Raw genomic sequence first — 24,361 nt, forward strand, 5'->3', positions numbered from 1 at the left:
GTTACTGTATGTTTTCTTGACGAGGAAATGGAATTTAGTTATTTAATATTCTTCCTTTGGATCCTAACGATTAATAAAAAGTAAAAGTTTCCAAGGAACGTTTTTGCCTAATACCACGTTATATATGTCCAATAATGTGTGAAAGTAATGTTATTAACTGAGAAAGGCCAACACTCCATCAAGCCCATGTAAAATGAATACGTATTATTCAATCATGTATCTTACTCTCACACCATTCATTTAACAACTGATTAATTGAGAAGTAATTCCACACCCAGCCTCACCAAACTCTATCTTATGGCAAGGAGCCTCACGATTGTTAGTTTTATCATCCCAACCTTATTTCATAATGGCTACTCTTCTGTGAACCATTTCAAATGAATTGGCCTTCGTTTTGAGTTAAAAATGGCGTAGATTTAGTGGCATAGCCTGTTCAGAAGACTGTTAATCTGACAACATAATACCAACTCTGTTTAAATGCAATTAACAGTAATTCAAAATTCGTTCTATTTTAGCCTCTATAAACTAAGATATTTTTGTCACACATTTATTTTTATTGCCTGTTCCAAAGTTTCGGTTTATATTATCCAGACTGAAGGCCATCTATCTCAAGCAGTAGTCAAACCTCCTTTGCACTTGCTTTTAATGCATTGATCCACACGCCTCCAGAAAATTACTACTACTAGCCTCCAATTATTTTTATTCTCTCAAGGCTGTGGTTAGAATAATCAGCACTTTAAATTTCTTGGCATTATCATTTGAGAGGATCTGTCCTGGGTCTAGCACGTAAGTGGCAACAACTCTGCTTTCTTAGAAGCTTGTGAAGATTTGGCACGTCAACTGAAGCTTCAAGAAATATATGGTGGAAAGTATACTAAATGGTGCATCACAACTTGGTACTGAAACACCAATGCCTTTGAACATAAAAGCTTACAAAAGAAAATGGATAGAGACCAGTCCATCTCCACTACCATTGGGTACATCTACAAGAACTATTGTAGAAAAGCAGCACCCATCATCAAGGACCAACCGCAACAGTCAGACTCTGCTTTCTTTTCACTGCTACCATCAGGAAGGAAGTACAGAAGCCTCAGGTCCTACACCATCAGGTCCAGGAACAGTTATTACCCCACAACCATCATGCGCCTGAACCAGAGTGGATAACTTCACTCATCCCAACACTGAACTAATTCCACAACCTAAAGACTCATTTTCAAGGACTTTCAACTCATCTTCTCAATACTATTTATTACTTATTAATCTATTATTACTATCTTAATTTGCTTTTTGTATTTGCACAATTTGTTGTCTTTCACACATTGGTTGTTTGTTTATCATTGTGTGTAGTTTTTCAATGATTCCATTGCATTTCTTTGTATTTACTGTGAATGCCCAAAAGTAAATGAATCTCAGAGTAGTATATAGTGACATTGATAATAAATTCACTTTGAATACCACTATTGTGGCATAAATCAGACAATAACCTCTGGTGACTACACAAGTTGCAGTAGGGTAGCCTTGTTCCTCTGTTATTCTGGTGTACCTCAGAGACGGAACATCCAAATCCTTGCTTACCAACTAAACACCAGCAAAGTGTTAAGCCTTGTCTATTCATGTGTAACTGAGATCACCAAATCTTAATATTAAACAACTTTCTTAGTACTGAAGATTTACTGGTATAACATTTTCCACATTTCTAATTCATAGCAACTTCTTTCTCTTTATTGTGACTTTTTAAAATTAATTTTCATTGGATTAAATATTTTAACAATTTTCTAAAGATTTTTTTAGCCGGATTCACTGAACAGATGCCTTGTTGTTTTTCCCTGTTCAAACCGTTTCCAGATTTACAAAAATGCCATTGCCCTATTTCAGTTCTGAAGATTAGAAGTTAAGAAGTCATCAAAAATTTGTGTGTGGCTTTAAGCTTAATAACTAATTAATATCATTTGTTCATAACTGACTGCAATATAATCAATTGATTTGTTTTTCTCTTTCTAAGGTAATTTAAAAAAAAACTAGATAACCAATCAAAAAGTAGTCAATTTTCAAAAGTTGTTTCATACACATGGGATATAAACCTGTACAAGTTTTTTCCGACTGTATTTAGAAAAACAATTAAGGAAGAAGCTGTTGATAGATTTGGACTTTTATGTTTTCAATCAGGTACCCTTCTGCTCAGGTGACCATTAGACGAGATTGCATGGTGCTGAGAATAATATCCTGGTGAGGGTTATAGGTTGATCAATGAACAGAAAGCAGCCACCTTCAGGTTGGGAATCTGTGGGATTGGGTATCTCAGTGCTGGGACCTCAGCTGTTCACAATCTGTGCCAGTGATTGGAGGAAGGGATCAAGCAGAATGTATCTAATTTCCTGATGAGTGACAGTATGGGCTTAGGGGAGGATGCAGGAAGGCTGCAGGATAATATAGACAGACTATGCAAATGGACAAGGACATAGCAGATGAGACATAACAAAGAAATGTGAGGTCTCCAGCTTTGGTGGAAACACTGAGGAACAACAGTGAGAAGTTGAAAAGTTTTGGTGTTCAAATGGATCTGGTGTCCATGTACACAAATCATATGCAGCTCAACAAGCAAGTAGGAAGGTATGGTGAGTTTCATTGCAAAAGACTTGAGTCCAAGAGTAGAGATGTTTGCTCCACTTACAGAGGACCCCAGTGAGAATACATCCAGTATAATGGCCACAGATCTGCTCTCCCAGCTGAGGAAGGATATATAGTTGCAAGAAAAAGTTTGTGAAGTCTTTGCAATTACCTGTTTTTCTGTATTAATTGCTCATAAAATGTGGTCTGATCTTCATCTAAGTCACAATAATAGACATACACAATCTGCCTGAACTAATAACACACAAACAATTGTACTTTTCATGTCTTTATTGAACAAATTGTTCAATTATTCACAGTCCAGGCTAGAAAAAGTATGTGACCCCTTGTATTTAATAACAGTGGAACCTCCTTTAGCAGCAATAACCTGCATCAAATGCAGCCGCTGATCAGACTTGCACAACGGCAAGAAGGAATTTTAGACCATTCCTCCATGCAAAACTGTTTCAGTTCATCAGTATTTCTGGGATAACTTGCATGAACAGCCTTCTTCAGGTCATGCCACAGCATCTCAATTGGGTTAAGGTATGGGCCATTCCAAAAAATGAATTTTCCTCTTTTTAAACCATTCTGTTGTTGATTTACTTGTTTTGGGCCATTGTCTTGTTGCATCATCCAACTTCTATTAAGCTTCAGGTGATGGACTTCGACCCTAACATTCTCCTGTAAAGTATCTTGACACAATTTTGAATTAATTGTTCCCTCAACGACTGAAAGCTGTCCAGGCCCTGAGGCAGCAAAGCAGCCCCAAACCATGATGCTCCTTCCACCATACTTCACAGTTGGGATGAGGTTTTGGTGTTGGTGTGCAGTGCCCTTTTCCTTCCAAACATAGCAGTGTGCATGTCTGTCAAAAAGTTCAACTTTTTTCTCATCTGTCCATAGAACATTGTCCCAGAAGCATTATGGAACATCCAGGTATCTTTTGCAAACTTAAGACATGCAGCAATGTGTTTTTTTTTGGAAAGCAGTGGCTTCCTCCTTGGTGTCCTTCCATGAATACCATTCTTGTTCGGTGTTTTTCTTATAGTGGACACATGAACTGAGAAGTTGTAGAAATTTCTGCAGGTCTTTTGTTGTTACCCATGGATTCTTTTTCACCTTTCAGCATTGCAGATTGTTCCCTTGGTGTGATCTTTGCAGGACACCCACTCCTAGGGAGAGTAGCAACAGTATTGAATTTCCTCCGTTTGTAAACAATTTCCTTTTACTGTGGACTGATGAACAATCAGGTCCTTAGCAATGCTTTTGTAGCCTTTTCCAGCTTGATGTATCTCTACAAGTCTTCTAAGGTCCTCTGAAAGTTGTTTTGATCGAGGCATGGTGCACATAAACAGATCTTTCTTGAGAAGAGCAGGCTCTGTCAGTAACCTGACTTTGTGTCTTTTTTATACATAAGGCAGGCACCTCTACAACCCACATCTCAAATGTCAGCTATTGATTGGAACACCTGACTCCAAATAGCTTTTGTAGAAGGCATTACCCCAGAGGTTCACATACTTTTTTGAACCTACACTGGGAATGTTTAAATGGTGTGCTCAGTATTAACGAGACAAAATACAATTGCTTTTGTGTTATTAGCATAGGCAGAATGTGTTTTTCTATTATTGCAACTTAGATGAAGATTAGACCACAATTTATGAGTAATTGATGTAATTGATGCAGAAAATCAGGTAACTGTAAAGGGTTCACAAACTTTCTCTTGTAGCGATACTTGTGATAGAAGGAGTGCAATGAAAGTTCACCTGAATAATTCTGGGGACATCATCTGAGGAGAGATTAAGTAGCTGCCGCATGTACTCTCCAGTGTGAAGTAATGAGAAATTATCTGTACTCAAGGGAGTTCAGAAGAATGAGGGAACTCTCAATAAAACCATGTAATACTAGAAAGCCTGGTTAAAGTGGAGGTGTAAAGAATGTTTCCATTAGTGGGAGAGTCCAGAATCCAAGGACTCTCAGAACGAAGGGACATCTTTAGATTCTAGAACACAGAGGAGGAGAAATTTATTCAGCCAGAAGGCATTGAATCTGTGGAATCTGTTGCCAAACAGATGTGGAGGCCGTCATTGGGTATATTTAAGGCAGAGATTGATAGCTTCTTGATTGCAAAGGGATTTAAGGGTTACATGGAGAAGGTAGGAGAATAGGTTTGGAAAAAAAATATCAGCCATAATTGAACAGTGAAGTAGAGTTAAAGGCCTGAATCTGCTTCTGTAACTTAAGGTCGTATGGATTATCCTGGCTACTAGCTTACTTACAAACTCAATACATATTGTACGTATGACATCACATCATACTAAGAAAATGTGACTATAATTGTTCTTTAAACACTTATTTATAAAATATTCAGTAAAAGACCTTAAGTTTTCTCCCTACCAAATTCATTCCTTGATTTTTTTTATTATTAGAACTGTGTTTGTTATCTATTTAGACCTCAATCAATGTCAACTCTAAAGAGTTTGTGGAATGAACATTTTTCACAAACATTAGTATTTCTTTTTGTTGAAATATTGATGAGATCATGTCATCATGCCTGAAGCATAAATGTAGGAAAAAAAACTCAATTCATCTTACAACAACAACATTTGAGCTTTGACTTTCATTTGCTATTCACAAAGTTAAAGTCTTTATTTGGTCAAAGGATTCCCTAAAAATTCAAACTTTTTCCGTGTTTTAATTACTGTCAGCTGCTTTATATTATTCTAAAGTAATTTTTGTTTTTTTATGCCTTAAGGCTCTTCATTCAATGAGTGATGACTGGTTACAGATATACAGTGGCTATAAAAAGTATTCATTCCCCCCCCCCCAGAAGTTTTTATTGTTTCAGAACATTGAATCACAGTGGATTTAACTTGGCTTTTTTTTTACACTGATCGACAGGAAAATACTCTTTCGTGTTAAAGTAAAAACAGATCTCTACAAAGTGATCTACATTCATTACAAATATAAAGCACAAAATAATTGTTTGCATAAGTATTCACCCCTTTTAATATGACAAATCGTATCATCACTGGTGCAGCCAATTGGTTTTAGAAGTCACATATTAGTTAAATGGAGATCACGCATGTACAGTCTAGGTATTTCAATTGATTGTAGTAAAAATACACTAGTATCTGAAACGTCCAAATGCTGGTGATTCAGTATCCTGGCAAAAACTACACCATGAAGACAAAAAGGACACTCCAAGCAACTCTGCGGCAAGGTTATTGAAAAACACAAGTCAGGAGATGGACACAAGAAAATTTCCAAGTCATTGAATATCCCTTGAGTACAATTAAGTCAATTATCATGAAAACTCAACTAGAGTTTGCCAGAAGGCATGTGGGAGACTCTGAAGTCAGCTGGAAGAAGGTTCTAAGGCTGATGAAACCAAAATTAAGCTTTTTCGCCAACAGACTAAATACTATGTTTGGCATAAGCCAAACACTGCACATCATCAAAAACAGACCATCTCTGCCTTGAAGCATGGTGGTGACTACATCATGCTGTGGGGATGCTTCGCTGCAGCAGGCCCTAGAAGGCTTGTGAAGGTAAAATGAATGCAGAAAAATACAGGGAAATCCAGGAGGAAATCTGATGCATGCTGCAAGAGAACTGTGACCTGGATGACGATTTTTTTCCCCCCAGAGAGGCAATGACCCCAAACATAGACAAAGCGACACAGGAATGGCTTAAAACATCAAAGTTAATGTCCTGGACTGGCCAGGTCAGAGTCCAGACCTCAATCCAATTTGTGGCTGGACTTGAAAAGGGCTGTTCACTCATGATTTCCCAAGGAATCTGACAGAGTTTGAGCAGTTTTGTAAAGAATGGGGAAAAATTGCAGTGTCCAGATGTGCGAAGCTGATAGAGATCTATCCACACAGACTCAAGGCTGTAATTGCTGCCAATTACTAAATACTGACTTGAAGGATGTGAGTAATTATGCAATTAATAATTGTAATAAATTTAGATCAATTAATATTCTGATACAAAGCTTACATCATAGACCTCAAAAACAAAATTAACTTCCCTTGTTCACTGGTTACTGAACTTTGTAGCAACTGACAATCCCTTGAATTCTATGTAATGACTATTATTTCAGTTTGTTCATTTTCTAGGGTCAAAATCTTTTTAAAATTAAAAGCAATGTGGTGGGTGCTGGGATGTGCTCCCGAGATGGTAGTGGAGGCTCATACAATACAGATGTTTAAGAGCCGTTTTAAGAAGCTAGATGAATGCAGAGAATGGAGAGATATGAAGATTGTGTCAGTAGAAGGGATTAATTAGGTATTTAATTATGAGTTTAAATTTGTACAGCCTTCTCCTGTGCTGTGCTGTACTATTCTAAACATCTGGTGGAGCATTTACAGATGGGTACAATGTGGAAATCCTGCTCTACTGATACTTAACTTTGGAGAACTAAAAAAATGGCACCAATATCAGAATTTCTTTTCTGTATCTTTAAACTTGATCACTGATTAAATTTGATTATAAATGTTCATTTATCAAGATAAGAAGATTATTAGATACAAAGACATTGAAATTCAGGAGTAATTAATTATGTACAAGAGATACATTGGTTAGGATCTCAAGATTGCTACCCATGCCCTGTGCTACTGAGGCAGAAATAGGAAGACAATACAGTTTAATAAGTGGGTAAGAAGATAGTGCAGAGGTGAGGACTTCAAATTTTTCAGTCATTGGGCTTTCTTCTAGGTAAGGTGGGCCTGTACAGGCAAGGTTTGCTACTGCTGCTCCGGGGTGTTTAAACTAGCTTCAGAGGGATGGGAACACACATCAAAGTTGCTGGTAAACGCAGCAGGCCAGGCAGCATCTGTAGGAAGAGGTGCAGTCGACGTTTCAGGCCGAGACCCTTCGTCAGGACTAACTGAAGGAAGAGTGAATAAGGGATTTGAAAGTTGGAGGGGGAGGGGGAGGGGGAGATCCAAAATGATAGGAGAAGACAGGAGGGGGAGGGATAGAGCCAAGAGCTGGACAGGTGATAGGCAAAAGGGGATACGAGAGGATCATGGGACAGGAGGTCCGGGAAGAAAGACAAGGGGTGGGGGGTTCCGTAACTTCCGCCACCTCCAACAGGATCCCACCACTAAGCACATCTTTCCCTCCCCCCCTCTCTCTGCATTCCGCAGGGATCGCTCCCTACGCGACTCCCTTGTCCATTCGTCCCCCCCCATCCCTCCCCACTGATCTCCCTCCTGGCAATAACCCGTGTAAGCGGAACAAGTGCTACACATGCCCTTACACTTCCTCCCTTACCACCATTCAGGGCCCCAAACAGTCCTTCCAGGTGAGGCAACACTTCACCTGTGAGTCGATTGGGGTGATATACTGCGTCCGGTGCTCCCGATGTGGCCTTTTATATATTGGCGAGACCCGACGCAGACTGGGAGACCGCTTTGCTGAACATCTACGCTCTGTCTGCCAGAGAAAGCAGGATCTCCCAGTGGCCACACATTTTAATTTCACATCCCATTCCCATTCTGACATGTCTATCCACGGCCTCCTCTACTGTAAAGATGAAGCCACACTCAGGGTGGAGGAACAACACCTTATATTCCGTCCGGGTAGCCTCCAACCTGATGGCATGAACATCGACTTCTCTTACTTCCGCTAAGGCCCCACCTGTTACTTATTTTTATGCACACATTCTTTCTCTCACTCTCCTTTTTCTCCCTCTGTCCCTCTGAATATACCTCTTGCCCATCCTCTGGGTCCCCCCCACCCCTTGTCTTTCTTCCCGGACCTCCTGTCCCATGATCCTCTCGTATCCCCTTTTGCCTATCACCTGTCCAGCTCTTGGCTCTATCCCTCCCCCTCCTGTCTTCTCCTATCATTTTGGATCTCTCCCTCCCCCTCCCCCTCCAACTTTCAAATCCCTTACTCAGTCTTCCTTCAGTTAGTCCTGACGAAGGGTCTTGGCCTGAAACGTCGACTGCACCTCTTCCTACAGATGCTGCCTGGCCTGCTGCGTTAACCAGCAACTTTGATGTGTGTTGCTTGAATTTCCAGCATCTGCAGAATTCCTGTTGTTTTCAGAGGGATGGGAACCAGACTACCAGGGCTATTAGTGGAGCGTTTGTGGAGAAAGATGTTAATCCCACATACAAAGACAGGAATAGAAATGTTGAGCATGGTGTGAATAATGTTCTGAGTTGGCGTCCATTTCAATGCAAAGATTATTGTAGATAAGGCAGATGAGCTTAGAGCATGAACCAGCATGTGGAATTATTACATTGTAGCCATTAGTGAGACTTGGTTGCAGGAGGGGTAGGACTGACAGCTCAATGTTCCAGGGTTCTGTTTTCGGACATGATAGATTGGGAGGGATTAAAGAGGATGGAGTGCCATTATTAGTCGGGGAAAATGTATTGGCAGTGCTCAACCAGGACAGACTGGAAGCCTTGTCTGCTCAGGCTATATGGATGGAACTGAGGAATAAGAAAAGGATGATCATGTTAATGGGGTTAAACCCCATTAGACTCAGTAGTGGGATTTGGAAGAGCAGAGAGATAGCAGACAGTTGCAAGAAACACAAAGTTGTGATAATAGGTGATTTTTAACTTTCTACATATTGACTGGAGCTCCTCTACCGTGAAAGGGCTGGATAGTATAGCTTGTCAATTGCATTCCGAAAAGTTTCCTTAATCAATATATAGAGGTCCCGCTAGAAAGAGTGTGATACTAGATCTCCCATTAGGGAACGAGACTGGGCACTTGACAGAAGCGTGTGTAGGGGGAACACTTTCGATCTAGTGATCATAATTCCATTAATTTCAAGATAATTATGGAGAAGGATAGGTCTGGTCCTCAGGTTGAGATTCTAAACTGGAGAAAGGTCAATTCTGATGACATCAGAAAGGGTCTGGCAAGTGTGGATTGGGATGGGTTGTTTTCTGATGAAGGACATTGAAGGCCTTCAAAATCTATACTCTCAAAATTTCACTTTTGTATGTTCCTATAAGAATTAAAGGCAAGGCTAACATGTTCAGGGAACCTTGGTTTTGGAGGGATATTGAGGCTCTGGTTTTAAAAAAAGCTAAATAGCAGGTATAGGCAGCAAGGAACAAATGAGGTACTTAGGCAGTATAAGAAATGCAAGGGAACATTTAAGAGGGAAATCAGGAAGGCTAGAAGAAGCCATGAGGTTAATTCTAGCAAACAAGATGTAAGCGAATCCCAAGAGCAAAAAGATAGCAAGGGACAAAATTGCTCATCTTGAATGATCAGTGTAGTCATCTGTGCATGAGCCAAAAGAGATGGGGGGAGATCTTAAATTGATTTTTTGTATCTGCATTTACATGAGAGATGGACACAGAATCTATAGCATTAAGGCAAACCAGCAGAGGTAACTGACCATATACAGAATACAGAGAAGGAGGAGCTTGCTGTCTTGAAGCAAACGAAGGTGGATAAATTGTCAGAGCCTGAAAAGATGTTCCCTTAGACCTTGCGGGAGGCTAGTGTAGAAATTGCAATGGCCCAACAAAGGTATTTAAAAAGTCCTTGGGCATGGGTGAGGATTAGGGGTTAGCTAATGTTGTTCTGTTCTTTAGAAACATAGAACATAGAAAACCTACAGCACAATACATGCCCTTCGGCCCACAAAGCTGTGCTGAACATGTCCTTACTTTAGAAATTACCTAGGGTTACCCATAGCCCTCTATTTTTCTGAGCTCTATGTACCTGTCCAGGCGTCTCTTAAAAAAACCCTTTCGTATCCGCCTCCACCACTGTCGCCGGCAGCCCATTCCACACACTCACCACTCTCTGCGTAAAAAACATACCCCTGACATCTCCTCTGTACCTCCTGATACCCTAACCCTAACCCTCTCGTGCTAGCCATTCCAGCCCTGGGAAAAAGCCTCTGAATATCCACACGATCAATGCCTCTCATCATCTTACACACCTCTATCAGGTCACCTCTCATCCTCCATTGCTCCAAGGAAAAAAGGCTGAGTTCACTCAACCTATTCTCATAAGGAATCCTCCCCAATCCAGGCTACATCCTTGTCATTCTCCTTTGCAGGCTTTCTATGGTTTCCACATCCTTCCTATAGTGAGGCGACCAGAACTGAACACAGTAGTCCAAGTGGGGTCTGACCAGGGTCCTATATAGCTGCAACATTACCTCTCAGCTCCTAAACTCAATCCCATGATTGATGAAGGCCAATACACTGTACGCTTTCTTAACCACAGAGTCAACCTGCGCAGCAGCTTTGAGTGTCCTATGGACTCGGTCCCCAAGATCCCCCTGATCCTCCACACTGCCAAGAATCTTACCATTAATACTATATTCTGCCATCATATTTGACCTACCAGAATGAACCACCTCACACTTATCTGGGTTGAACTCCATCTGCCACTTCTAAGCCCAGTTTTGCTGTAACCGCTGACAGCCCTCAATGTCCCACTGTAACCTCTGCCAGCCCTCCACACTACCCACAACACCCCCAACCTTTGTGTCATCAGCAAATTTACTAACCCATCCCTCCACTTCTTCACAGCAACACTTACAGTACGCTGGATGAACTCAGCAGGTCGGGCAGCATCAGTGGAAACGATGAGTCGACGTTTCCACTGATGCTGCTCGACCTGCTGAGTTCATCCAGCGTACTGTAAGTGTTGCTTTAATCACAGTATCTGCAGATTATTTTGTGTTTATGATTCGTTCCTCCACTTCTTCATCCAGGTCATTTATAAAAATCACGAAGAACAGGGGTCCCAGAACAGATCCCTGAGACACACCACTGGTGACTGACCTCCATGCAGAATATACACATCTACAACCACTCTTTGCCTTCTGTGGGCAAGCCAGTTCTGGATCCACATATCCCTTGGATCCCATGCCCCCTTACTTTCTCAAAAAGCCTTGCATGGGGTACCTTGTCAAATGCCTTATTATTAAAGGTTCTAAGAATAAGCCCAGAAATTATAGGCCAGTGAGTGTATTCTAAGGGACCAGATACATAAAGTATTTGAATTAACAGCGCCTGATTAGGGATAGTCAACATGGCTTTGTGTGTGGTAGGTCATGTCTAACCAATCTTATAGATTTTCAAGGAGGTTACCAGAAAAGTTGATGAAGGAACATAGTTCAAAGTTCATAGCAAATTTATTACCAAAATACATATGCCACCATGTGCAACCTGGAGATTCTTGTTTCCCGCAGGAAAACAAGGAACACAATAGAATCAATGATAGACTGCACCCAACAGGACAGACAAACAACCAACGTGCAAAGGACCACCATTGTGCAAATACGAAAGAGAAATAATAATAATAAAAAATAAGCAATAAGTATCAGGAACATGAGACGAAGTCTTTCAAAGTGAATCCATGGTTCGTAGGAACTGTTCAGTGATGGGACGAGTAAGATGAGTGAAGTTATCCCTTCTGTTCCAAGAGCCTGATGGCTGAGGGGTAATAACTGTTCCTGAACCTGATGGTGTGGGTGCTTTCTTCATAATTGATGAGCCCAGCACAGATCCTCTATAACCATAACACTGAGGAATTTAAAGCTGCTGACCCTATCCACTTCTGATCCCCCGATGAGGACTGACTCATGGACCTCTGGTTTCCCCCTGAATCAGCTCCTTGGTCTTGCTGACGTTGAGTGAGAGGTTGTTGTGGCACCACTCAGCCAGATTTTCAATCTCCCTCCTATATGCTTCAGCAAACTTAGCTATGGCATTATGGCTCAACCTCACAGTCATAAGTATAAAGCGAGTAGAGAAGGGGACTAAGCATACAGCCTTAAGTACATCTATGCTAATGGAAATTGTGGAGCTGTTTTGGTCAAACAAATTGACTGGGGTCTGCAAGTGAGGAAATTGAGGATCCAGTTGGACATGGAGGTATTAAGGCCAAGGTCTTGAAGCGTATTGATTAGCTTGAAGGGATGATAGTGTTGAATGATGAGCTGTAGTCGATACAGAGCATCCTGATGTATGCATCTTTGCTGTCCAGATGCTCCAGGCTTGAGTGAAGAGCCAAAGAAATGGCATCTGCTGTAGACCTGTTGTCTGTATGCAAATTGCAGCAGACCCAAGTCGCTTCTGAGGCAGAAGTTGATATGTTTCATCACTAACCTCTTAAAGCACTTCACCACAGTGGATGTAAGTGCTACCGGACGATCATCACCGAGTCAGGTTATCACATGCTTCTTGGCACCAGAATAATTGAAGCCCACTTGAAGCAGGTTGGTACTTAGACTGTCGAGATCGGTGAACACACCAGTCAGTTGATCAGATAGTAGATGTCAGATGATCAACGTGGCTTTGCGCAGGTTAGCTTGTGTCGAACCAATCTTATAGAATTTTTCGAGGAAGTTATCTGGGAACTTGATGAAGGCAAGGCACTGGATGTTGTCTGCATGGACTTTAGCAGGGCCTCTGACAAGGTCCCACATGGGAGGCTGGTCAAGAGGTTCAATAGCTTGGCATTCAGGATGAGGTAGCAAATGGTTTATCAGAAGTCACAAGATTAATAGTAGATGGTTGCCTCTCTGACCTGAGGCCTGTGACTACTGGTGTGTTGGGTCTTGTTGTTTATCATCCAGATTATTGATATAAATGACAATGTGGTAAACTAGATCATCAAGTCTGCAGATGACATCACGATCAGGAGCATAGTGGACAGTGAAAAAGGGTATCAAAGCTTGAAGTGGGATCTGGACTAGCTGGAAAAATGGGCTGGAAAATGGCACAGAATTTAATAATAACAAAGTGTTTCACTTTGGGAGAACAAACCAAGCTACGACTTGCACAATGAACAGTGGGGCACTGAGGAGGCAGCGGAACAGAGGAATCTAGAATTCCTTGAAAGTGACATCACAGATCATAATGAGAGCTTTTGGCACACTTGCTTTCATAAATCTAAGTATTGAGTACAAGAGTTGGGATGTTATGTTGAAGTTGCATGAGATATTGGTGAGGCTAATTTGGAGTGCAGTTCTGGTCACCTACCTACAGGAAAGAAAAATCAGAAGAAAATTTACAAGGATATTGCTGGTACTCAAGTACCTGAGTTGTAGGGAAAGATGGAATAGGTTAGGACTTCATACTCTGGAGCATATGAGAATGAGGGGAGGTTTGACAGAGGTATACAAAATTACGAAGGGTACAGATAGGATAAATGCAAGTGGGCTTTTTCCACCAAGGTTTGGTGAGACTAGAACTAGAAGTCATAGAATAAGGGTAAAAGGGGAAATATTTATGGGGAACGCAAGGGTATCTTCTTCACTCAGGATGGTGAGGATGTGGAATGAGCTGCCAGTGGAAGTGATGGATACAAGTTTGATTTCAGCATTTAACAATAATTTGGATAAGTACATGGATGAAAGAGAAATGGAGGGCTCAGTTCAGTTGCAGATCAATGGGACCAGGCAGTTCGGCACTGACTTATTGGGTCAAAGGTCCTGTTTCTGTGCATAATGCTCTATGACTCTAAGCCCTGAAGTTCTATAATGCATCACAGAAGCAACTTATGCTTATAATGATGTGACTGGGCACTGTTTTAGTGATTTTGTAAACAATTGCTGAAATATGTCAAGAGAACAAGAAAGAGAAATGGATAAGTGAAAGAAATATAGATATGAAAAGATGCATGGAGAGAAAGAAGGTTTGTCTTTCAAACAAAGATGTACCTTATTTGCAATACCTAATACTCATGCAAGGCACAACATGCATCACCTTTTCTGTGACTTAAGCTCAACCTTGAAAATTTTTCAAGAGGTTTTAAAAAGGGGGCATCAAATTTTATGGATTAATCAGGTAAAGCAGTAATATTAAAATTGGCTGAAATAAACAGCAATAGAAGCTGCATCAACATGGTGGCAAATAATTAGCAAAATGCCCTACAGGTGAATAGTTCATCACTATTTATGTTCTACCTTAATGATTGATAGAGCTAGAAACAAGACTGTCAAAATACAGCACAATTTTCAGGGTATGATTTCAAGTAGGTAGACTATTGGTCGGTACACAGCAAACATAGTTTGTGCAATTCTGTTCAATCTATTTTTAAAAAATAGATTGTAGAAGGTTTAAATAAACATGCTGAAAATATGAGGAAAGAACTGAGGATTGGATGCAGAAAATAAAAATGTATACAATGTAAATTATTTGACACAAAACTAGTTCAACATTCTAAAAGAACTTACAATGACAAGAAAGATGGTCTAATCCCGCCTATATTTCTTATGTTCTTGTGTTAGCCAGTCACACGAACTAGAAACTATATTGTGTGGTACAATGCAATTTACATGCCAGGCAGTAATTCTACATCTCCACATGTACAAAATCTTGCTATTTGAGTAAATTATCTACAGGGCCTTCCATGTACTGATAGGCACAAAATAACAAGCATTTTTGTGTAATTACAGGTAGAAGGACTTAATATTTGTGATGCATAGTATGTTGTAAATGTTAGGACACTTATTCTACATATTCATACAAAATGGCAAGTTGCACATTCAAATGTTTTTGTGAAGCAAATCAGATTCAGGGGCCTAGAAACTTTAAACTTGGAGGATAAAAAGATCATTTAGATTTAATGGCTTTCAGCAGACGGCAGTAAAGGTATGGAGTAGACAGCCTAGATAAATACTGGTGTCTGATGGCTATCAACAAATACACAGAAAATTGGACAAATTTGGAGAAATTTGACAGAGAATGACAGAGGCTAAGATGGAGAGTAATGATCTTTTCCAGCTTTCAACATTTCTAAGTCAAGCAGATGGACTACAAGCTCAGTAATTTTCTACAATATGGCAGTGTTGGCAAAATACCAAAACTGTAAAACTTGAATAAAATGTCCCTGACTTGCAATGGTTGATTGGTTCTTAATTAGTAAAAGTGTCGAAGGTCATGGGAAGAATGGGTTTAAGAGGGCTAATTAATCAGCCATGATGGAATGGTGGAAAACACTTGATGGACTGAATGGCTTAATTCTGCTCCTCTGTCTTGTAACAAGAATACAACTTAACAATGTATTAATGGTATTTTCACAATTTCTTAAATTTCTTTATTGTGTGTGTGTAAATTATTTGTATATTGATCATTTGTGGACACTTGCTACAAATCTTCACTAGTGTAACTCTGACAATTACTCTAATAACTACTTTGTTTCCCAAAAACGCTAAACATGAAAAGGCACATTAATTTTCACTTACAAGATATCATTAAGAAATCCTCAGATGCATCTTTTCCATCTATCTGGGCTTCAATAGTCATGGTTGAGCCAGGAATAGCCTCTTCGTTTTGAACTACTAAATCTTGGTTTTGAATTACAGTCTCTGACACAGAATCTACTTCCATAACTTCCTCTGAGACCATTGCAGGAGAAAGAACATCCGTTACAGAATCCTGGACCACGTGTTCAAATTGCTCCTCATCCTGCACTGATACAAGGTCTGATACTAATACTTGATCTGGAACACCAACAGTTTCTGTTATAAGATCTGAAGCCAGAACATGGTCAGGAACTGAATTAGCATTCAAGTCTTCTTCAAGTGTAACATTAGCTTCTAAGACAGAGTCTGAAACCATCACACCATCTGTCACATCATCACTTTCAGCTATAATATCCGGACCCTGTACAACTTCTTGAATATTAGTTGTGAGACCATGTTCTATGGTAACTTCTTCCCCAGTGACATCCGAGACCAGTACTGCATCAGGCACAGATACAACAATATGATCTCCATCAATGTGGGCTGTACCAGCCATTCCAGACACTGCAACACAAACAGATTAGTTAGGGACAACTTCAGTGAACATTTTACTAATTACAATTCCAAGTTTACTACAATATGGTCACAACAGCAAAACAGACTTGGCCAATGTTATTATCGCTCAGATATGCAAAACACACATCTTACGGGAAATGTAGGAAAGCTACTTTAATCCAATTTTACTCCAATAAAATTAAATATTTATATTCATTACATGTGCATTTCTACCCAGGATTGCATTGAATCTCTCAACTTAACAAGTGAAACGTGTATCTGATATATTTGAGTTGGCTGTAGTTAAAACTCAACATACCATACCTCACTACATTTCCTAGTCCACACATCATCCCATTTATGTTAATTTCCTTTGTGTTAAATCTGTCTAGTTACCTGCTTAGACTCTTATCATATCGAGGTAAGCGAGAATCAAATTGGTACAGCAGAGCAAAATACTGTTGTTTTAAGACTCCCTATTAAATCTCTTTAAATATTTAGGTGATCTATGTACTTAATTATTCTATTTAAAAAGTAGCAGCTTGAGTTTCATATACTTATTTTTAAACAAATAAACTACTTACCAAAATCCTGCATTATCATTGCATGAGAGACTTTTGACTCCTGTGAATGCAGTTCAAGTCCTCCCCCTCCTTGATCCATGATTTAGAGTTTTCATCAGCCTTTAAAGAAAAGGTGTAACAATTAGTGCTTAAGCATTCAAGGTGTTTCCTCAAGCATTCATGAGGCTAACTACATCGTAAGATAACAAATAAGTTATGTTGCACATTAACCAGCCCTAATTGTCCAGAAAGGAAAGAAGTAGTTTCAAATCACTCCTCTAACACAAATAGAGTATAACTCCTATCACAAGATCATGGAATCATACAGCACAGTAGGCCATTTGACAGATTTCACCTGTGTCAATTCTTTGGTTGAACTACCCATTAATTCTGATTCTCATTTTCAACCAACTTTGTCTTGAAAAATACTAAGTTTGCTTCCATCACCATACCAAGAAATGCACTTTGGCTTTATACCAGGTGTCTTCATGGCATCTCTGATTGTTTTGAAAATCCCACATGGAGTCGATTTACAGAATGTTGTGATTGAGATGGCAAGGATTATCAACTATAATGGTAATATTCAGTCGTAAAATCATTAACAAGACATTCTCAATTCACCTGTTCATACATAACATTCTAGGAATCACCATGTTACCTCACCTGACCTTCAAAAGTAGCATAATAGTTACATAATGAAACTATTGCCCTGAGGCCCTGGAGTCTTGGCAGCTGTGGATCATGGTGTTAAGTAATTAAATAAAAATAACATGATGAATAGGAAATCAGTGTCATAAAACCCATTGTTCATTTGTATCCTTCAGGCCTGGGTTGCTTTAGACCCACAACAATATGCTTGACTCTTCAATATCTTCTGAAATGGCCTTGCATCCCACTGTTCAGATGACAATTATGTGTAGATAATAGACCAAATCGTGCTTAATTTTCTACTGCAGTCCATTTGCCAGTCAGCATTTTCTCTTCTTTTGCATCTTCACATGACAACATGAGAATCAGGAATGACAGAAGATTCTGACATCAATGGATCTGACCTGCTTTGCAGAACCAAGGGGCCAATCAAGTTTTGTATCCACCCACACTGAGGAATATAGATTTGAAATATGAATTGACAGGTTGAACAGAGCAATGGGACAAAAATTCCCACCAGAACTAGTTAATGGACAACTACTAACCTACTGCACTATCCATACCCAGCCTACACCTCAGTGATAGCTGAGCTATCCACAATGGCAGTGCATTGTGCATGCAAATCTCTTTGTACAGAATGTGGGAGATAAAAGTACTTAAGTAAAGATTTTAGAGAAACCGCTGAATGAATTGGCAGTCAGCTAAGCTACATAAACTGACATAGTAAGCTGTCAAAAACATGAAATCTTTCTGAATGCCTCAACTCTACACTTAACTTTAAGAAAATGGTCACAAATTCTTTTAAGCACCAAAAGAAACCCAAAATGGAAGTTAACTACGAATTCTTCTAAATACTTTGATCCCCTTCATTCTGTACAAAGAGATCTGCTTGCACAATGCACTGCCATTGTGCATAGCTTCATCACTGGGGTGTAGGCTGGGTATGGATAGTGCAGTAGGTTAGCAGTTGTCCATTAACTGGTGCTGCTGGAAAATTTTGTCCCATTGGCCTGTTCAACCTGTCAATTCATATTTCAAATCTATATTCCTCAACGTGGGTGGATATAAATATTTATTGGCCCCTTGTTTCCACAAAGCAGGTCAGATCCATCGCTGTCAGAATTTTTCGTTGTTCCTGATTTCCACAGTTATGTGAAGATGCAAAAGAATTATACTTAAGTTACATTGTGATTTTTTTGGTACCTAAAAGAATTTGTGACCACGTTTTGAATTTCATATTTTCTCACAATGGAAGAAGCCACCATTCAGGCCACTAAGTCTCAGAGTATTCCCATCAATCCCATTCCCCATCTATTTTGCTGTAACCTATTCACTCTTATATGCCCATTAACATCTCCTTGTATTTCCCTATTACACATCTTGGGTGGCAATGAAGATAGTCATCAGGATATACAGAGGGATCTTGATCAGCTGGGTAAGTGGGCCAAGAAATGACAAATGGATGCATGTGAGATGTTGCATTTTGGAAAGACAAATTAGGGTAGGACATTCAGTCAACGATAGGGGGGAGTGCTGTAGAACAGAGAGAGATTGAGTACAAGTACACAGTTCCCTAAAAGTAGCATTGCAGGTAGACAAGGTGCTGAAGAAGGCTTTTGACGTGTTGGCCTTCATCAGTCAGGGAACTGAGTACAGAAGTTAGAATGTTGTGCTGCAGTTGCATCTATCATTAAGGACCATCACCCAGGACATGCCCTCTTGTCATTGCTACCACCAGGAAGGAGGTACAGCAGCCTGAAGGCACACACTTAATGATTCAAGAACAGCTTCTTTCCCTCTGCCATCCGATTTCTGAATGGACACTGAACCAAGCACTACCTCACTACTTTTTTAATTTAACTAATATATACGTGTGTGTGTGTGTGTGTGTGTATACACTGTAATTCAGAGTTTTTATTATGTGTTGCATTGTACTGCTGCCGCAAAAACAACACAAACAACACATTTCACAACATATGCCGGTGATATTAAACATGATTCTGATTGTAAGGGTGTATTTGGAATATTCTGTTCAGGTTTGGAAAGATGTAATTAAACTGGAAAGAGTGCAGTGGAGATTAACTAGGATGTTCCCAGGACTTGAAAGACTGAGTTATGGAGAGAGGTTGAGCAGGCTGTGACTATTTTCTTGGACCGTAGGAGAGAGGTGATCTTACAGTGGTATTTAAAATCATGAGGTGCAGATAGGGTTAATGTGCATAGTATTTTTCCCAGTGTTGGGGAATAAAGAACTAGAGGTCATGGGTTGAAGATGAGAGGGGGAGAGATTTTATGGGAACCTTAGGAGCAATATTTTCACCCAGAAAATAGTCAGCATATGGAATAATCTGCCTGTGAAAGTAGTTGTAAATGCAGCTGTCTTGATTCTCCAGCCATAGGAAAACAGAGTTCTTTCACTCCATCAATACTCGTACCCCTAGAAGAGCAAAACTGAAAATATAGAAAACTATAGCCCAATTGGTAATAGGCTTATTATTTTCATGTGTATCAAGATATAGTGAAAAACAATTTTTGAATGCCATCCATTCCATTTCAAGTACATTGAAGTAGTACAAAAGAAAAAGCAGTAACAAAATGTAGAATATAGTGTTATAGTTACAGAGACATGCAGTATACAGACAAATAAGATGCAAGGGGTTCAACGAAGTAGATTGAGAGATCACGAGTTCATCTTTATTGTACAAGAGTTTTGTTCAAGAGTCTTATGATAGCTGGATAAAAAGTGCCCTTGAACCTGCTGGTGTGTGTTTGCAAGCTTTTTCATCTTCTGCCTGATGGAAGGGATGGAGAAAACTACCAGATTAAGAGGGGTCTTTGATGATGTTGGCTCCAATTCGAAGGCAACAGAAAGTATAGGCAGTCAATAGAAGGGAGGCTGATTTTTATGATGAACTGAGCTATATCCACAACTATGCAAATTTATGCAGTCTTCAGCAGAGCAATTGCCATACCAAGCTGTGGTGCATCTACAATTCCCCTATGGAAAGACTATCAGTTATTTAAATCAGTACATTACTGATGTACTGTTCATCACCATAACTATTTAAATATTCAATGTCCTTTCAATGTCTAATGATATGATCTGGTATTGATATTATCAGATAATATCTTTTAGGATACTTTAACCCAAAAATTGTCTGATTACTTTCATCTCACCCATCCTTTTGGATACTCAGTTGAGGAAATGTCCTCCCACTCACAGTCTCACACCACAAAGTTCCTTCAGTTCGTTCTTCGCAAAAATCGAATAACTTGAACTATTCAGATTTCCATAAAGAAACAGCAACTTTTTCTTATTTTTATACACTAAGGCAGATATCTTGATCTCACCCCATAGGAAGCTTTAGATCTTCCTAACATACTGACATTACAACTACATTTACAGGGAAATATCAAGTTGTAGTATTCAGTTTTTAAGTAAAACTTACAAGCTATAAATAACATGCATTCCAAAACTGATACTTATTCAACTGAGGTCACTGGTCTGAAGTAGATCAAAAGAAATTCACATCAATAAAATCAACAACAGCACTTTATATAATAGGAAGGGGTCTGAAGATTAATCAACTTTGGTACTTAATAAATTTCACCACAATCTATTGCACAAGTGGTCTGGGCTCCATGATAAATAATCCAAGTGCTCACATAGTCTTTTCATATTATTTGTGAGACTATTTCATCTATACACTTGATCCCAGAGGAATCAGGTGTTTGAAGATCAGGACCTCAAACCTAGATCGAAAATCATGGTCTACCAGACAATAATGATCCCTGAAGTAAAAGCAGAAAATAGTAGAAAGGCTCAGCAGGTCAGCTGGTGTTTGTGGAAAGAAAAACTGTTAAAGGTTTCAGGTCTGGCAAGAGAACTGGCCATCTTTGCTTGCTGTCCATTTTTACCCTCAGAAGTAGCACATCAATTTTTTTTCTACACAGTAATGTAATAACTGGCAAAGGAATTTATTTCATATGTCAATCTTAGTTCAAAGTTAACTCTCAAAAATTAGACGGTTAAAACCAACACAATTTCCAAACTTGAAGCTTCTAGTTATAAGTTCAATCACATTTATTGTAATTTAACTAAATATTTAATAAGCTTTACCTTAATTGGTGAGAAACTTTCCTAGCTTTGTGCTGGTTCGGGTATCGTCATTGGCACCAAGTTGACTACAAAGGCAGGCCAACCTGGTGTAGAAATTTTCACAGTGAATGTTCTTCTTTTTCTTAAGCAATTCATTCTAATGTAGTGGGCTCTGAGGTGACTAATGGGATTAATGTGATGAGACAGGCGATGCTGACAGGATAGATGGATGGAGATATTGCAAGGCCCTTCCCCTGTTCACATTAGGTATTGTGTATGGTCATAAGATTCTCAATGCCATCCTAAAAAACCACTTCTCCACTCTAAGCGGCCCTGAACCTGTTGCCTGACCTGCTGAATGTTTCATCATTGGTGTTTTCATTATGAACCTGAGATTCCCACCAGTTTTCTACTTTGCTACTTAAGTTGCATCTCCCCACAAGAGAGGCTTTGAGTATATCTCCTTATCTTTTACTCTGACTGAAAGTGAAGCACATAGCCTGTCTGGAGCAGTTTTTTCATATTGTAGCTGGAATGCTGTCAGAGCCCATTGGCCTTAGAGGAATTTCCAGAAAACAGCTTAGTCTTAGCTATGCAAAGGATGCATAACTAGTAACTATGTCAGAATCTGAAATCATGTTTATCATCACTGTACTGCTGAAATTTGTTGTTTCATGGCATCAGCACAGTGCAAGACATAAAAATTACTATGCCACAAAAAAATAAATGAATAAATGTGCATGAATAGTGTGAAAGAGGAATAGTGAGGCAATGTTCATGGACTTTAGGTTCTGGCACTTGCCCCCTGCCCCCGATTACAGTAATGTGAAGAGGACAAGTCCCAAATGGTGAGGATCTTAAGATGTCCTTGATGGTGAGGGAGGTTGTGCCAGTGATGGAGCTGGCTGAGTCCATAACCCTCTATGCAGGAGTTCCTAACCTTGAAGCCCGACCATTTACTGATGCAAACAGTCAGAATGCTTTCCACTGTACATCTGTTAAAAACTGCTACAATCTTTGGTGACTCCTCAAACTCCTAATGATGTATAGATGGTGGTATGCCTTTTTTTCCCTCTTTGTGTCAGGTACTCGGTAAATTCTCTGAGATGTTGATGCCCAGGAACTTAAAGCTGTTCACCTTTTCCACTGCTGACCCATCAATAAGGACTGGTGCATGTTCTCTCAACTTTCCCTTCCTGAGTTTCAAAATCAATTCTTTGGTCTTGCTGACATTGAGTGTAAGTCTATTGCTGCAACATCACTCAACCAGCTGATCCATCTCACTCCCACATGCCTCTTCACTGCCATCTGAGATTCTGCAAACAGTAGTGTCATTCATTGTCTTCTGCTATATTATTTCATTGCTGATCATCACTTACAAACTGGAAAAATCATCTGATCCCTTAGCAAAGAGCAGCATATTTTGCAAAATTACCAGTTAAATTCTTAGTTATCAATAAATGAAGAGTTGCCCTGAATATTTTCTTCTGCACTCATCATTCAGCTACAGCGGCATACAAAAGTTTGGGCACCCCGGTCAAAATTTCTGTTACTGTGAATAGCTAAGCAAGTAAAAGATGAACTGATTTCCAAAAGGCATTAAGTTAAAGATGACACATTTCTTTAATATTTTAAGCAAGAAAACTTTTTTTTATTTCCATCTTTCACAGTTTCAAAATAACAAAAAAAGAAAAGGGTCTGAAGCAAAAGTTTGGGCACCCTGCATGGCAATACTTAGTAACACCCCCTTTGGCAAGTATCACAGCTTGTAAACGCTTTCTGTAGCCAGCTATGAGTATTTCAATTCTTGTTTGGGGGATTTTCACCCATTCTTCCTTGCAAAAGGCTTCTAGTTCTGTGAGATTCTTGGGCCATCTTGCATGCACTGCTCTTTTGAGGTCTATCCACAGATTCTCGATGATGTTTAGGTCGGGGACTGTGAGGGCCATGGCAAAACCTTCAGCTTGCGCCTCTTGAGGTAGTCCATTGCGGATTTTGAGGTGTGTTTAGGTTCATTATCCTGTTGTAGAAGCCGTCCTCTTTTGACCTTCGGCTTTTTTACAGACAGTGTGAGGTTTGCTTCCAGAATTTGCTGGTATTTAATTGAATTCATTCTTCCCTCTACCAGTAAATGTTCCCCGTGCCACTGGCTACAAAACAAGCCCAAAGCATGATCAATCCACTCCCATGCTTAACGGTTGGAGAGGGGTTTTTTCCAAGAAATTCTGCACCCTTTTTTCTCCAAACATACCTTTGCTCATTGTGGCCTAAAAGTTCTATTTTAACCTCATCAGTTCACAGGACTTGTTTCCAAAATGCATCAGGCTTGCTTAGATGTTCCTTTGAACCTTTTGAATAGAACTTTTTGGCTGCAATGAGCAAAGGTATGTTTGGAGAAAAAAGGGTGCAGAATTTCATGAAAAGAACACCTCTCCAACTGTTAAGTACGGGAGTGGATCAATCATGCTTTGGGCTTGTGTTGCAGTCAGTGGCATGGGGAACATTTACTGGTAGAGGGAAGAATGAATTCAACTAAATACAAGCAAATTCTGGAAGCAAATATCACACCATCAGTAAAAAAGGCGAAGATGAAAAGAGCAAACAACAGGAATTCTGCAGATGCTGGAAATTCAAGCAACACATATTAAAGTTGTTGGTGAACGCAGCAGGCCAGGCAGCAACTCTAGGAAGAGC

General features: G+C 39.7%; 1 protein-coding gene across 4 annotated transcripts in view; it reads right to left on the minus strand.

The window, feature by feature from the left end:
- The window catches only part of znf711 (zinc finger protein 711), a 58,348-nt gene that overhangs the window by 20,724 nt on the left and 13,263 nt on the right, over positions 1-24,361 (minus strand). For all 4 annotated transcript variants that reach the window (XM_063060642.1, XM_063060640.1, XM_063060638.1 and 1 more), the window contains exons 2-3: positions 16,942-17,040; positions 15,803-16,366 (exon numbers count right to left, since the gene is read on the minus strand). In XM_063060642.1, coding sequence (XP_062916712.1) covers positions 15,803-16,366; positions 16,942-17,020 — 643 coding nt within the window. In that variant the 5' untranslated portion in view covers positions 17,021-17,040. The remainder of the gene's footprint in view (positions 1-15,802; positions 16,367-16,941; positions 17,041-24,361) is intronic.

The sequence above is a fragment of the Mobula hypostoma genome, chromosome 10 (assembly GCF_963921235.1).
Source record: "Mobula hypostoma chromosome 10, sMobHyp1.1, whole genome shotgun sequence".
NCBI classification, from domain to species: domain Eukaryota; kingdom Metazoa; phylum Chordata; class Chondrichthyes; order Myliobatiformes; family Myliobatidae; genus Mobula; species Mobula hypostoma.